This window comes from Vicia villosa, unplaced genomic scaffold (genome assembly GCF_029867415.1).
Source record: "Vicia villosa cultivar HV-30 ecotype Madison, WI unplaced genomic scaffold, Vvil1.0 ctg.001572F_1_1, whole genome shotgun sequence".
Classification (NCBI taxonomy): Eukaryota; Viridiplantae; Streptophyta; class Magnoliopsida; order Fabales; family Fabaceae; genus Vicia; species Vicia villosa.
This window is the reverse complement of record NW_026705664.1, coordinates 120,908-136,885: the sequence shown is the minus strand read 5'-3', so window position 1 is coordinate 136,885 and position 15,978 is coordinate 120,908. Positions and strand designations below refer to the sequence as shown.

Here is a 15,978-nt window from a genome sequence, read left to right as displayed (position 1 = left end):
AATAACTTTATGCCACTTTGTACACTTTAGTGTGGGAACCTTCTTTAAACGTGTCAAGCTATGGAAGAGAGGTGCCACGAGAATCAATACGTTACTGCAAGGCTCAACGAAGTGACCCGAACTGCCATAGCCATTGGGAAGTTTCTCACCCACGTGCCCCTCTAAGGACACGTGGTCAACTCCCCTCTGGAAGAACCAGTCTTCCAACATCCGCAAGTCGCGGGGAAGTTGACCTAGGACGAAGATCACGCTCTGATCTTCCCATACTCACGTAGGATCCTGGAAGTCTCCTATTTTGAGCCGAAGAATCCTGCCCAAATAGAGACCTTGGCCCAGCGCTGGGGGAACTATAAATACCCTCTTTCACAAGAGGGTCAGGTATTCTAATCACTCTCTAACTCAGTACTTGCATTCTTTCACTATGAACCTTACTTTGACATCGGAGTACCTTGTAGGTACACTCCCATACATCAACTGCAGAAGCCTAAGTGTTGCAAACCACTAAAGATTATTCTGATTCCGATAAGATCAAATATTAAAAATAAATAACAGATATTATTTTGTGGGGGTTCAAATCCTCCGCAAATATATTAATAAAATTATCCAAAAGGGAAGTTTCACATAAGAAATAGGCATGACAACGGGGCGGATCGGGGACGGTTTTTACCTCCCCCAAACCCAAACCCGAATCCCCAACCAATCCCCGTTACCCGCCCCAAACCCAAACGGGGATGGGGAATTAAAACCCAAACCCGTTCTTAACGGGTTCGGGTATCCCCGCCCCGCCACCATGTATTTCGTAAAATCAATTTTTTAATAAAAATATTTACTTTTTCAAAAATCAAATTACATTATAAATAACAAAATAAAACAATCTCAAAAAATTTCACATATATTTCAAATATTTAAAATAATAAATACAATTCAAATTATTAAAACATTAGCCACATATTTAATAATATAAATTATGAAATATAAATAATAATGTACATATTGAAATAAACGGGACGGGTTCGGGGACGGGTTCGGGGTGGGTACTATGTCCCCATTACCCGACCCATCCCCATGTTTTCTAATCGGGGAAAACCCAAACTCGAACCCAAATCCAATCAAAGCGGGTTTTCCCCGTCAACTTCGTAGCAGGTTCGGGTGGGTACCCGTGGGTCTGGGTTTTATTGCCATGTCTAATAAGAAACCTATATTAAAAGCTCTCACAATAGAAAGCGCCGTAAGAAATAAAAAACTTTTGTCTCAACTATTAATTGTACTATAAATATTATAGTTAGACTAAACTTTATTGCTTGCTTATTTGTTTAATAGAGTGAATATTATTTAATAGAGTAATAATAATATGCTTAGTAATAATATTTTTAACTTGTACTATTATCACTCTATAAAATAAATAAATAGTAAAATTTAAGTCTAACTATAATTAATTATATTTTGAATACATAATAAATTTAGAATAAAAATAATTAATTAATTTATATAATCATAATGTATTTATTTATTAAATTAATTTATTATAATTATGCAATGACAAGTTTAACTTTTTTTCTAGAATTAAGAAAATATCTTATAATTGTATAATTATGCAATGACAAGTTGTTTGTGATATTTTGTAAGAGAAAACTAAAGTGAGAATATTAGTATAATATTATAAATTGTAAAAGTAAAAAATATTATGACATGAAATCAAACTGTATGCTTTGAAATAAAATAATTAATTAAAATAATGAGTGCCTCAGGGACACTGGTTAAAATTTTAAAATGATATATTTTGTTTATTAAATATTTATATTAAATGTAAAAAAATTAAAAAAATTAATTTTTCTAAAAAATAAAAAGTATGTTTTTTTTGAAAATATTTTTATTCAATGCATTGGAAGTTTAAATTATTGATTTAATTAAATAATATTTTTTTATATTTAAAATTCTTAATAAGTGTCTTTGGGACATTCGTTAACATAACCATATAATTATAATAATTTTAACAATAATAGCACAATTTAGTTTTAAACTTAATTATTACTCCGATATTCAAAACATTATTTACTTAATTATGACGGTATCTCGTACTCACAATAATTATCAATACATTTCATAATCGGTGGCAAAAATGCATCTGGACAATCATCGTCCTTCTCACAGGGCAATCGAGCTGCATTTAAAAAAATAGTGTTACTAAAAGATGAAATATGCATTAAATTATGAATTAAAAAAATTGAAAATAGTGTGAAAAATAACAACTTCTGCTTGTTATGATAAGAAATAGAGAAAGAAAGATGATCAAAGCATAAACAAACGTGAGAAGTTGAGCCATAATTTCCTTCTTTGCATGTAATACTTATTAAATTTTGATTATTTTATAAGTAATAATTTTATTTTTTTTTTAACTTCAACAAAATATATTTTGACACTAAAGAGTTGTAAGAAGCCATTTATAATTGAAATTAATATTAAATGTCTCTAATCACCTTTAGTTCACTTATATGATCATTTGAATTAAGTAAAGATCTCTCATGAAATATATATATTTTTATTTATATTTTAACCTTTCATAAAATATAGGGGTAAAATCTAAAATAACTAAAATGAATCATAATAAATATTCAATTTTAAATAAGGTAACAAAGAGAAAGAGGTGAGGCACATTTAAGTTTTAACTTTAAATAAGAAGTATCCACTATATTTGTTGTCAAGGATTTTATATGGGATAAACCACCTCATAAAATATATAACATTGTTAGTATTGAAGAGTAATTCAATATTCAGAAGATAAACATCAGAAGTTCTGATGTGGGCTGATCTTCTGATGGTTACTCAAAAGATAGTGTTGACCAGAAGATGTTACCTTATGGGTCCCATTAGCTTAGCTGTTTATTAGTAAGGGTACTTTAGTATTTTGTAGTACTGTACTGTTTGTACCTTAAACTTGTTCACTAAGTTTAGTCTGTTAGGGCTTAGGTGGCAATTTTCTTTTGTACAAATAGCCTTGTAGTAGCTATCATTTATTAACAACGCAAGTAGAATATACAATATAATTCTCTCATTAATCTTTGCGCCGTTATTCTCTTTGTCATCATCTTTATTCATTGTGCACCAACAATTGGTATCTAGAGCTCTGGTTCCAAACACAGGGAAACACGAGTGAACGTGAGTTTGTGTGATTGTGCGATTGATTTTGTTTCAGGGAAACAAAGTTGTGTTAAATCACATTTTTCTTGGTTGTTTGTGGGTTGGGAAACACTGTGTGAGTGTGAGTGAAATCTATTTTTTTGCACAAGTTTAAAGATGAGTGGAAGCAACTTGAATACCAAACTTCCAGTTCTTGATGGTAAAAACTGGAATAGATGGATGATTCAAATGCGTGTATTATTTGGTGCTCAAGATGTTTTAGATCTTGTCACTGGAGGATATGTTCCGGTTGCAGCGGATGCAACAGAAGAACAAAGAGAAGCGCAGAGAGAAACGAAGAAGAGAGATCAAAAGGCGTTGTTCTTCATCCATCAGTGTGTGGATGTGAATGTGTTTGAGAAGATTGCTGATTCTATGACGTCAAAGGAGGCGTGGGATATACTAGTCAGGTGTTACGGTGGTGACATATCAGTGAAGAAGGTGAAGCTTCAATCCCTGAGAAAGCAATATGAGAATCTCAACATGAAGAACAATGAGAAAGTCTCTGAGTATATCTCTAAAGTGATTTTGATCACTAATGAGATGAAGGCTTGTGGAGAAACTCTTTCTGAACAAGTAATCATAGAGAAGATATTGAGGTCACTTACTCCTCAATTTGATTATATTGTTGTATCTATTGAACATTCTAAAGATCTGGAAACCATGAGAATAGAAGAGTTGCAAAGCAATTTAGAAGCACAAGAGTTGCGTCTGACTGAGAGGACTTCTGAGAGAAGTTAAGCAACCTCTGAAGGCTTCTTTTGTCAAGAAGGACCAGAAGCATAGACGTGGTGATAGATTCCAGAAGGAAGCCTCAACTTCTGATGAGAAGAGATATCGGAAGGGAAAGGATAAGAATAAAGTTCAATGTTACTGTTGCAAACAGTTTGGCCATTTTGCTAGAGACTGTTTGGCAAACAAAGGAAGGAGATCAGAAGAAGCAAATATAGCGAGAGGAGGTTCAGATGATGAACATGTGCTATTGATGGCTTCAGAGTCTAACGAAAGATGTTCGTCAGAGTGGTGGTATATGGACACTGGGTGTTCAAATCACTTGACTGGAAACAAACAATGGCTGGTAGATTTTGACTTTGAAAGGAGGACAAAAATCAGATGTGCTGATGATAAGTATCTTTATGCAGAAGGTATGGGAAATGTCAAAGTCAAAGTGAAGAATGAAAAGAATGTTCTGATCAAAGACATTTGGTATGTTCCTAGAATCAAAATCAATCTGATGAGTGTGGGTCAGCTCATTGAAAAAGGTTTCTCAGTTGTTATGAAGAACAACATCTTGAAGTTGTATGATTCCAATCAGAAGTTGATTATGCAATCTGAATAGGGAAGTAACAGAACATTCAAGGTGAATGTAGAAACAGCTGAATTAGAGTGTCTGAGTGCTGAAGGCTCAGAAGATGATAGTAAGCTGTGGCATAAGAGGTTGGGGCACTTGAACTATAGAAGTTTGGGGCATCTAAGTTCTAAGAAGATCGTACGTGGCATTCCAAAGATTGTGAAGCCTGAGAAGTCATGTGAGGTATGCATGAAAGGCAAACAACCCAGATTGCCATTTGTATCAGAAGTTGCTCCAAGAGCAAAGCATGCTCTAGGAGTAGTGCACTCTGATGTGTGTGGACCATTTCCAGAACCTTCACTTGGAGGAAATAGGTATTTTGTGTCTTTTCTGGATGAGTTCACAAGAATGACGTGGGTAACACTTATCAAGTTTAAGACTGAGGTGTTCACAGAATTCCAGAAGTTCAAGGTGAAGGCTGAGAAGCAGAGTGGTCAGAAAATAAAGATTCTCAGAACGGATGGTGGAGGTGAGTATAACTCTACAGAATTCCAGAATTTCTGTGATGATAATGGAATTGAGCATGAGGTTACTGCTCCTTATACTCCTCAACACAATGGTCTTGCTGAACGTAGAAACCGTACTTTGCTTGATATGACGAGAAGTATTCTAAAAGAGAAGAAGCTTCCTCATAATCTATGGGGAGAAGCTGTTGCTACTGCAGCATATGTGCTTAACAGGTGTCCAACAAAGAGGCTGAAGGAAATTGTTCCTTTAGAGAAGTGGACTAAGGAGAAGCAGAGTGTTAGTCATCTTAAGGTTTTTGGTTCTGTGTGTTACAAACACGTTCCAGAAGCTAGAAGGAAGAAGCTGGATGATAGAAGCAAAGTGATGTTATTGGTGGGGTACCACAGTACAGGTGCATACAAGCTCTATTGTCCAGAAACTAATAGAGTTGAAGTCAGCAGAGACGTCATTGTGAAAGAATCAGAAGTTTGGGATTGGAGAGAGTCTCAACCAACTTCTGATGTAGAGATAACTTTTGAAGAAGAGTTAGAGTCAGAAGATGAGTCAGATGGTGAATCTGATTCTGATCCAGATTCTGATGATGATCCAGAGTCTGGTGGTAGTCATGATTCTGGAAGGGAAAACTCTGAAGATGAAGAATCTGGAGGACAAGCTTTTGGAAACAATCTTGGAGGTGGTGACTCTAGAGTAGTTGACTCTAAAGTAGCTCAGCGACCACAAAGAGTCAGAACTATACCAAGAAGGTTTGCAGATTTTTACATGTTGCAAGACACAAAAGTTGACTCAGAAGGAGAGGTCATTCAGTGTGCCATGTTAGTAGATTCTGAACCAGTGGGTATTGAAGAAGCACTCAAGAAGAAAATCTGGTTGAATGCCATGAAAGAAGAACTTGAGGCTATAGAAAGAAACAAGACTTGGAAGCTGACAAAACTTCCAAAGAAGAAGAAAGCCATCAGTGTCAGATGGGGTTTCAAGGTAAAGCTGAAGCCATATGGATCAATTGGTAAACACAAAGCGAGGCTAGTGGCAAGAGGTTTTCTTCAGAAACCTAGGCTAGATTACTTTGAGGTGTTTGCTCCTATAGCTAGACATGAAACAATCAGACTGGTGATTGCTTTAGCTGCAAACAGAGGTTGGTCCTTGTTGCATTTGGATGTAAAGTCTGCATTTCTGAACGGTCCATTACAAGAGGAGGTATACGTGTCACAACCCCCTGACTTTGTGAAAAAGAATCAGGAAGGGATGATGTACAAATTACATAAAGCTGTGTATGGATTGAAGCAAGCACCCAGAGTTTGGAATTTGAAAATTGATTCAATTTTCAAGAAGCAAGGGTTTCAGAAGTGTGAGATGGAATATGGAGTTTATGTGCAACATTCTGGAAGCAATATGATTTTGTTGTGTCTGTATGTTGATGACATATTGCTTACAGGGAGTTGTCCAGAAGATCTGATGAAGTTCAAGAAGGTGCTGATGGATGAGTTTGAGATTACAGACCTTGGGAAAATGTCATATTTTCTAGGGATGGAGATTCTGTACTCAGAAGATGGTATCATTCTGCATCAGCTGAAGTATGAGTTAGAACTTTTGAAGAAATTCAAGCTGGAGAATTGCAAAGCTGCTGTTACACCGTCAGAAACGAATCAGAAGTTGGACTCTGACTCTGAAGGTGAAGATGTTGATGCTACGATCTTCAAACAGCTGGTGGGTTCTCTGAGGTATTTGTGTAATACCAGGCCTGATATATGCTATGCAGTTGGATTGGTTAGTAGGTTCATGAGTAAACCTAAGTGGTTCCATTACCAAGCTGCTGTCAGAATCTTGAGGTATGTCAAGGGAATTCTGAAGTTTGGCATATTGTTTCCTTCTGGGAGAAAGGAAGAATCAGAGTTATTGAGTTATTCTGACTCTGATTGGTGTGGAGACAGAGTTGATAGAAGGAGTACTTTTGGATATTTGTTTATGTTTCTGGGAGGTCCCATTTCTTGGAGTTCCAAGAAGCAAGTTGTTGTTGCTCTATCAACCTGTGAAGCTGAGTACATCTTAGGCGATGTAGCTGCATGTCAAGCTGTGTGGCTTCTGAACTTATTGGAAGATCTGAAGATTAAAGTGAAGAAGCCTCTGAAGCTGATGATTGATAACAAGTCTGCAATCAATCTCGCCAAGAATCCGGTGTTACACGGAAGAAGCAAGCATATTGAGACTAAGTATCATTTCTTGAGAAGCCAAGTCCAGAATGGAACATTAGAAGTTGTGCACTGTAGCACCCAGAAGCAAATGGCAGATGTTCTGACGAAGGCGATCAAGACGGATCAATTTCTGCTCTTAAGGGATGGAATTGACGTTGTCAGCTTTGATTGAAGAATATGAATTAAGGGATGGTATTGAAGAGTAATTCAATATTCAGAAGATGAACATCAGAAGTTCTGATGTGGGCTGATCTTCTGATGGTTACTCAGAAGATAGTGTTGACCAGAAGATGTTACCTTCTGGGTCCCATTAGCTTAGCTGTTTATTAGTAAGGGTACTTTAGTATTTTGTAGTACTATACTGTTTGTACCTTAAACTTGTTCACTAAGTTTAGTCTGTTAGGGCTTAGGTGGCAATTTTCTTTTGTATAAATAGTCTTGTAGTAGCTATCTTTTATTAACAACGCAAGTAGAATATACAATATTATTCTCTCATTAATCTTTGCGCCGTTATTCTCTTTGTCATCATCTTTATTCATTGTGCACCAACAGTTAGGAGTTAATCCCTAGCAGAGCAGAAAAAATAAAAAAATAATGACGGGACATCCCTCTAACAAAAAAAAAAGAATTTGCATATATAACAGTCATTTCTCTTTCTCATTCGCAACACATAAATTTTTTCCTCTTCTTGCATACATTTACAACTCTATTTCTCTCTTTCATATCTTCTTTTTGATCTTCACATCTTCATCAAATCATCTAATTTTTTGCCTTCTCATATTTTCTTAATATTTTTGGTCTAAAATAAATATATTTTGAAATTATTTTAAACAATATATATTTAAAAAATAGTATATATTTGATAAATTAGAGTTTTGGTTTCCTAGTCCATTCATTCATGAAATTCACCCTTCCATTTTTATTTGGGTTAAGTATATTGTAAGTCCCTATAAATATTTCATTTTCGCTTTTAGTCCCTTTAAAAAAAATATTGACTTTTAGTTCCTATAAAATTATGTTTGCACACAGTTTTAGTCCCTATAGAGGGACTAAAGCTGTGTGCAAAAATAATTTTATAGGGACTAAAAGTCAATATTTTTTTATAGGGACTAAAAGTAATTTTTGATAATTTTATAGGGATTAATAACATATTTAACCCTTTTTATTTTGGGTTAAATAAGTTTTTTGTCTCTATAAATATTGCAGTTTTCATTTTTAGTCCTTCCCTGTCTTTAGGCAACGGTTTTTACAAAAAAAACCGTTGTCAAAACAAGCTAAAACCGTTGCCAAAACTCAAGAAGGACTAAAAATGAAACTGCAATCCCTTTTATTTTTAAACCGTTTTAGTCTCTTTTCTCAAAATGACAATATGACATTTATAAAAAAAACTATATTTTTCCATTTAGAAATTCAATATCATTTATTTATATTATTTTCTTTAACCTATATATGTTAAAAAAAACTAAAGTTTTATAAAAAAATGATTCAAAATAAAAATAAAAATGAAAGGAAAAATAATCTAAGAGGTGCACCCCCAATATTAGAAACAATATACAAAAGACACTTGTATTAGAATTCGTCATAACTATTACCATAATCATCAACACTTAAAGATAAAGATTAATATAAATCAATTTTATATAAGCAAGATGATACCTTTGTTCATTATATTTTTTTTAAATCTTTACACATTATTCTAATTCCTCTGTATAACGTTGTTATTTTAAGTTTCTCTGTATAACATTGTTATTTTACAACAGAAAAATTGGAATAATGTGTAAGGATTTAAAAAAAAATATAATGAACAAAATTAACAAAGATATCATCTTACATATATAAAATTGATTTATATTAAACTTTATCTTTAAGTGTTGGTAATGGTTATGACGAATTCTGATACAAGTGTCTTTTATATATTAATGTTCCCAATATTCGGGGTGAGAGAGAGAGAGAGAGAGAGAGAGAGAGAGAGAGAGAGAGAGAGAGAGAGAGAGAGAGAGAGAGAGAGAGGAGAGAGAGAGAGAGAGAGAGAGAGAGAGAGAGAGAGAGAGAGAGAGAGAGAGAGAGAGGAGAGAGAGAGAGAGAGAGAGAGAGAGAGAGAGAGAGAGAGAGAGAGAGAGAGAGAGAGAGAGAGAGAGAGAGGTTGCACTAGGATTTTTTGAGGTTCGGTCGATATCCTGGTCTAATCTTATTTTCAAGAAACGAACTTCTTGAGAGTTTCACTAATAAACCAATTGAGCTTTTGCAATGTATGCTCAAGAAACTTATTACAATCGACTGTGATATTTTACAATGGTTGATTCCTCAAACCAAAAATAAGCTTTTAACAACCTAAGTTCACGTACCAAAAACGAGATTTTGACGGGCTAATCTCAAAAACTAAATCGAGGTTTTGTAGGACGACCTCCACAACTAACCAAGAGAGACTTCAAGAGATAATCTCTTGATAAATTAGTTAAATACAAATACAACTAAAATGTCACAAAAGTATTTCTCTCACAAAGACAATAAAGCGTCTTTTTTAGTGATAAAAAGAAATATAAAGAGCGATTAAAATGAGTGAAGAATGATTTAAAATTGAATTTTGGTGTGTGGAATAGTGAGGAATAGTCCTCCTTATATAGAAGAAAATGTAGCTCAAAAAGGAAAATGATTCATGCACTTTTTAATGTTCATAATCGATTATATCGTTCCAATAGTCGATTATGTAATTAAAAAATGGAAAGTTTTCAATTGTGTTGTACTACAAACCCTAATAGTCAATTATAAGGTGAGATAATCAACTAATCACAAGGGATAATTGATTATTCGAAGTGATTTTCTCGCATAATTGATTATGTGAACTTGTAATCAGTTAGTTATATGCTAAAAACAATTTTTTCTAGTGATTTTATCAAAGATAGGGAGTCATCAAAAACATTTTGTGACTGTGCGAGAGTTGCCTTAGTAACTTATGAGTTACTCTACCTTTTTACAGTAATCCATCACTCAAACACAACGTTAAATGCACAACCGACTAGACAGACTTTCACTCTTCCTCTCTTTCACCACTTCGAGATCCTTACGACATAATATTTGACTTTAGCATTTCATGGAATCTTGAATTTTCTCTCTGACGAGGCTTGAGATATCTACAAAATGAGTAACATCAATAGAGACGACTGCAAACACATAAATCCTCACATTGATATACCAACACCATTATTTGGTCAACATATTAAGTACCATCACTTGATCAATAACTCGTCAAGCACCATCACTTAATCAACAACTTGTCTAAGACCTTCACTTGCTTAACACATCAAGCACCATCACTTGATCATATATTATATCATCTGAATCAACAATCCTTAAAATGCGAAATTGATGAAGACTTCGCTTAAGAGCATTGTTAATCATCAAAAGAATCATCAAATTGTCAGTCTTCATATCTGCAAACATTTAGATCCACGAAATTAGTTTCCTATAATATGCTATAATAGTACAATGAGAGTGAGTATATTTGATCCCTTACCCTAGTAGTACAAGGTACCAATAAAAAAAGGTTATTTATTATTTGCCATAATAATAGACCAACCATCCATTACTACAAAGTGAATCAACCACCTCACATTCTATGATTTCTATCAATGTTTGTTGAAGAGAGGGGGGAAGAAGTTGGAGGATAGTGAAAAAGGGGAAAGAAAGAGTCTATGAACTAGCATATCCATTACAAGTAACCACAACAATGGCTCGTATTTCAACACTTTATCTCCTCGCTTACAACTCTTTTCAAGCAATTGGATGGTTCGTAATCGTATCTTCTTCATTTCATTCTCTATTTTTCTATTCAATCTCTAATTTTCACATTCCTCGCGTTTCACAGGGCCGTTTCGTTAGCCATCATTTTGCTCAATCTTCTCTCCACTTCCTCCGTTACCGGAACTTTTGCTTCCGCCGGAACCTTAATTTGTCAGTATATTATTTATTTATTTATTGCTACTATCATCATTTATCATTCACCTCACGTTAGAATTCTAATTGATAATTCAATATTTTGTTTAGGTTTTCTGCAATGTGCTGCATTCTTGGAAGTTATACACGGTGCCATCGGTAGGTTTTGTTACTGTCATTTATTTATTTACGGTGCACGCACACCGGAAACACAACACTGACACCAACATGTCAACACCGGTAATAATTTGAAAATATAAAGAAATTAAACATAATCATCGGTGTCGGTGTCAGTTTCTGACACAATACTGACAGTCTGACACATACACATCTTTTTCTCAAAGGTGTCGGTACTATAGAGATCACAGCTCATGATTGAATTGTGTTGAATTTCAGGACTGGTTCCCAGTGGAGTGTTGCTTCCTATGCTGCAATGGTCAGGAAGGACACACTTTGTGCTTGCCATTGTTAGGGGAATTCCTGAGGTTCTGTTCTATTCTAAAATAACAATTTTTTTCTTATGATATGGACCAGAGAGAGTAGTAATTTTGAATCCAATTGTTGATTTTGAATACGATTTATGTGATATGATTTTATTGAAAGAGTGTGACTATTTGTGTAACTGTTACTGTTCTATTGTGATTTGACCCCTTGTCTAAATTGTGTCTTTTGCTGTGTGTTTTTTCTCTAGGTCCAGGAGTTACCTTCTGTTTTTATCACTTTTCTTGCATGGAGCATAGGCGAGGTGATTTATTTTTCTTTTTATTCGATTTGATGTAGTTCGTTTATGTTAAGTATGACTGATATTTATCGATAAGTAGGAAGATGATCGAGTATAGCAGATACACAGCTCTGTAGTATGTATTTTGTAACACGAAAATTGTGTTTTAGTAGCATTATGTAACATGACCTTGAAGGTGATTTTGCTGCAATCTTTGGAGATGCAGGTCATTAGATATTCACATTATGCTTTCAGTTGCTCGGGAAACTGTCCTTCTTGGATCACTTACATCAGGCATTTTTCCATTTTACCATTCTATACTCTCTAAAGTGGTGGAGATATGAGGTTAACAAGTTATATTGTATGTTTGCTTCTTTATCTTTTGATGATTAGGTACACTGCGTTTATCGTGATGTATCCTTTGGGAGTGTTTCCTGGAGAAAGTGAGTTCATATACCTATATCTCCCTCTTATCATTAGTTTTGTTTATCAATGGATTTTAATTTGATGTTACTTCCTACTACTATGATTGACATTCACTCATTCAATTCTTACGCAAGTGTCATATCACCATTTTTATAAACTAGTGCAACTGATTAGTCGATACATTGCAGTATGGGCTATGTACCAGGCGCTTCCAATTATAAAGAAGAATAATATCTATGCAGATTCCTTTTCAAGCCTCCCATTTAGTTATTATGATTTTCTTAAGGTAACTTTTTTATGCCATCAATTAGTCACGGTTATTTTTTCTTCTACTATAACCTCATTCTTGAAAATTGACTCATGTCGCACATAGAAATTCGTTCAGTTTCACTGTGATGTAAAATGTTATTTTGTTCCTTTCTATTCAGATTTTTTTGATCTAGGTCTACTTTTTGTGACTTATCTGCACCTATGAATTGTTTATTCTTAGAATTGATGATTCATTTCTCTCCATCAGGTCGTAATTGTAGTTTATCCATTCCTCTGGTTCAAACTATACCTGCATTTGTTCAAGCAGCGGCGTTCAAAACTTTATAAACGCCATGACAAGAAAAGAGCATAAGGAGCATTATTCTTGGTTTTTTGTTAAATGACAAAGATGATATAACTTTCTGTATCACATTAGAACTGATTCTGAAATTTATTTGCATCTAAAATATTTCCTTTGATTGGATAATAATTGTACCAAATAATTGAATTGTTGTAGCAATAATGATTGAGATTGTAGGACCTGAAAGATTTGAAACCTTGCACCTGCATTACTCTTGGGCCTAGTAACAATGATACCCTAAGCCTGTATTTGAGAGTTTATTCCCTTGTAGTATGTATGAATTCTTAGCCTATTGTTTGTGTTTCTCTCTGATTCTCAAGAGAAATTGTTAATATGAAGTTAACTTAAAGGTAAGTAAAGCATGATCATGTTTATCAATGTAATCCTAGGACTGCATCAAAGCTCAATGTACAACCTAACTAACTAGTTGTATTTGTTTATTGTTAGTTTGTTAAGCTAGGTGGTTGAATGTTAATTAAGATTAACTAACTTCACCGGTTAACTTCAAGTAAACCACTGGTTTACTTCAAGTAAACTAGTTAGGAAGGAGTATTTGAGCTATAGAATCACATTCCCAATTGACTTAGCTATATCAATCTCAATACAATCCATTTTACAATATTCTTAATCCTTCATCAAGTCAAATATGCCTCACAGATTCTGAGAAAGTTTGAGATGCCTAATTGCAATTTTGAAGTAACACCAACAAAGGCAAGGTCAAAGCTCATAAAGGACAAAGATGATGAAATTGTGGATCCTATTATGTTAAGGCAACTGATTAGTTCATTAAGATTCCTTTGGCTAAACCAAACCATATATATTTGTTTCTCTGTTGGAATGGTAAGTATGTTCATGATAAATCTACGAAATCTCACATCATAACTTCCAAAAGAGTGTTGAGAAATACAAATGAAATGGTCCATTACGACATACTATTTCTGAAATTCTTGATGCCAACAGAGAAATTGGAATTGTTACCTTTGATTATCTCAGGATTAAGGAGTGTTTATCAATGTAATCCTAGAACAACATCAAAGCTCATTGTGCAACCTAAATATGTAGTTCTGTTTGTTTGTTTGTTATTAGTTTATTAAATAAGTTGGTTAAGTGGTTGAAAGTTAGTTAAGATTAACTAACTTTACTGACAAGTAATTAAGTGTTATTAGAAGAATATAAATATATAATCACATTTTCTATTGTATTAGATATATCAATCTCAATAGAATGCATTGTATTATTCTTCTCTCTCAAATCCTCATTTTGTACATTGTTGAAATTAAGTATTGATATAACTTTGTAAATTACAGGAGAAGCAGGATAGCAAAATGGTTTGAGACGTTAGTGGGTCCTCATCAAGGATTATACCTAGCACCTCTCATTTTATACATGGAACCCCTGTATAATTTCAAAACATCAATAATCCCCCCTCTCATAATTTATATATTCCAATTTTTACAATTTTTTGAAAAAAAAAATTCTCAAAGTCATTAAAAAATAAAAAAATCTAATAATTATAATTAAAAATCATGTAGAATTACGTAAAATTGAAAAGGAAAAAAATTGAGTTTTGTACCAAAATTTTAATGCAATTTAAAAATTTGGTGTGAAATGAAAAATTCAACGTGTTTTGTCCGTACTGGATATTTTGAAAAATCGGGTGTATCCGATTTTTGTCCTTCTCCAAAAATATGTTGGCCTTGTATATGTTATAAACTACTCACCATAAATGCCTCTAAAATTAATGGTTCTTTAGAAGATTTTACACAGTTCTTCACCATTGACTTTATATGTTTTACTTACATGTTTTATTTGAACTTTTGAAATTTTTAATCACGTTATGAAATCTATGAGTAACTTATTTTATGTTTTAGTTGATATATATTTCCTTCCTGGCCAAAAAAGTTATCATGGGCACAATATATTGGGAGACAACAAGGTATTATTCTGGTTATCATTCGTTTTGATACAATAAATGAGCAAAGAGGAAAAAGCGACAAACTAATTCTTTATTGTGAGGGAGAAAATTACAAAAACAAAGGAAAGTCAGAAGTTACTTGTTGTAGAAAAGTTGAATGCCCCTTTTCAATTGAGATATGTGTCAAATGGTTATGGTTAGAACATAAATGTTAGATGTGGTATTCACAACCACCGTTTAGCTTAGGATTTAGATGGTCATGACATGCTAGGTCGTCTAAAACCCAAAGAAAGACAGTTTGTGAACGATAATGACAAAGTACAACATGACGCCAAAGTTCATTATGGATGCAATGTAACATAGGAATATTGAGAATCTGACAAGTATGGTTCAAGTGTATAAGAAAAGATCTACATACAGATCTACTATTAAAGGTCCATTGACGGAAGTGCAATATTTGTTGAGTTTAATTTATAATGAGAAGTATTTGTGTTGGACCAGAAACAAGGAGGACTCAGATGTTTTGGGTGTTATATTCTAGACACATCTTGATTAAGTGAAGCTTTTGAATATGTTTCATCTGGTTTTGATCTTTGACTGCACATATAAAACCAACAAGTATTGGCTACCACTACTTGAGATTGTTGGTGTTATGTCAACAAAGTTGACTTTCTTTGTTGGATTTGCTTACTTAGAACATGAAAGGTGTGCAAATTTCACATGGTCACTGGAGAAGATAAAGGGAGAAAAATTTCTCTTGCCTTAATGAATTGTATTGAATTTGTTTTCCCATTATTAATCCACCTCATATGTGTTTTCCATGTTGCAAAAAATGTTGGTACAAAGTGCAACGAGTTTGTCGATGTTAATAAACAAGAGCATGCGATAGAACTATGGAATAATATCATGTTCTCAAATAGGTTGTTTAAGTATGAGTAACACTTGCAACATTTTGATCTACTATGTGTTGATATCACTTCCTTTGTTGATTATGTTAACCAAATATGGTCGTCACTTTATAAGGAGAAATTTGTTGTTGTATGGACTAACCAAGTCACTCACTTAGGGAACATGACAACAAACATGTAAATTATTATGCAAATATTAATCAACTTTTTTATTTCATATTTCTCTAATATTTCTATAGGCTTAAGTCTACTCATTGGAGACTAAAAATATATTGAATTT

General features: G+C 33.7%; 1 protein-coding gene and 1 long non-coding RNA gene across 2 annotated transcripts; one reads left to right on the top strand and one right to left on the bottom strand.

Moving 5' to 3' along the window:
* Positions 1-1,962: 1,962 nt before the first annotated feature.
* LOC131635857 (uncharacterized) lies at positions 1,963-2,391 on the bottom strand. The gene is made up of 2 exons (XR_009293884.1): positions 2,251-2,391; positions 1,963-2,161 (listed from the first exon to the last, which is right to left on the bottom strand). It is a non-coding gene; the product is annotated as an uncharacterized LOC131635857 (long non-coding RNA).
* Positions 2,392-10,739: 8,348 nt separating this feature from the next.
* Positions 10,740-13,259, top strand: LOC131635853 (uncharacterized). The gene is made up of 9 exons (XM_058906486.1): positions 10,740-10,971; positions 11,051-11,136; positions 11,230-11,277; positions 11,515-11,603; positions 11,810-11,863; positions 12,066-12,133; positions 12,233-12,282; positions 12,454-12,551; positions 12,783-13,259. The coding sequence occupies exons 1-9, from the start codon at positions 10,913-10,915 to the stop codon at positions 12,885-12,887; spliced, it is 657 nt and encodes a 218-aa protein (XP_058762469.1). The 5' UTR covers positions 10,740-10,912; the 3' UTR covers positions 12,888-13,259.
* Positions 13,260-15,978: the final 2,719 nt, after the last annotated feature.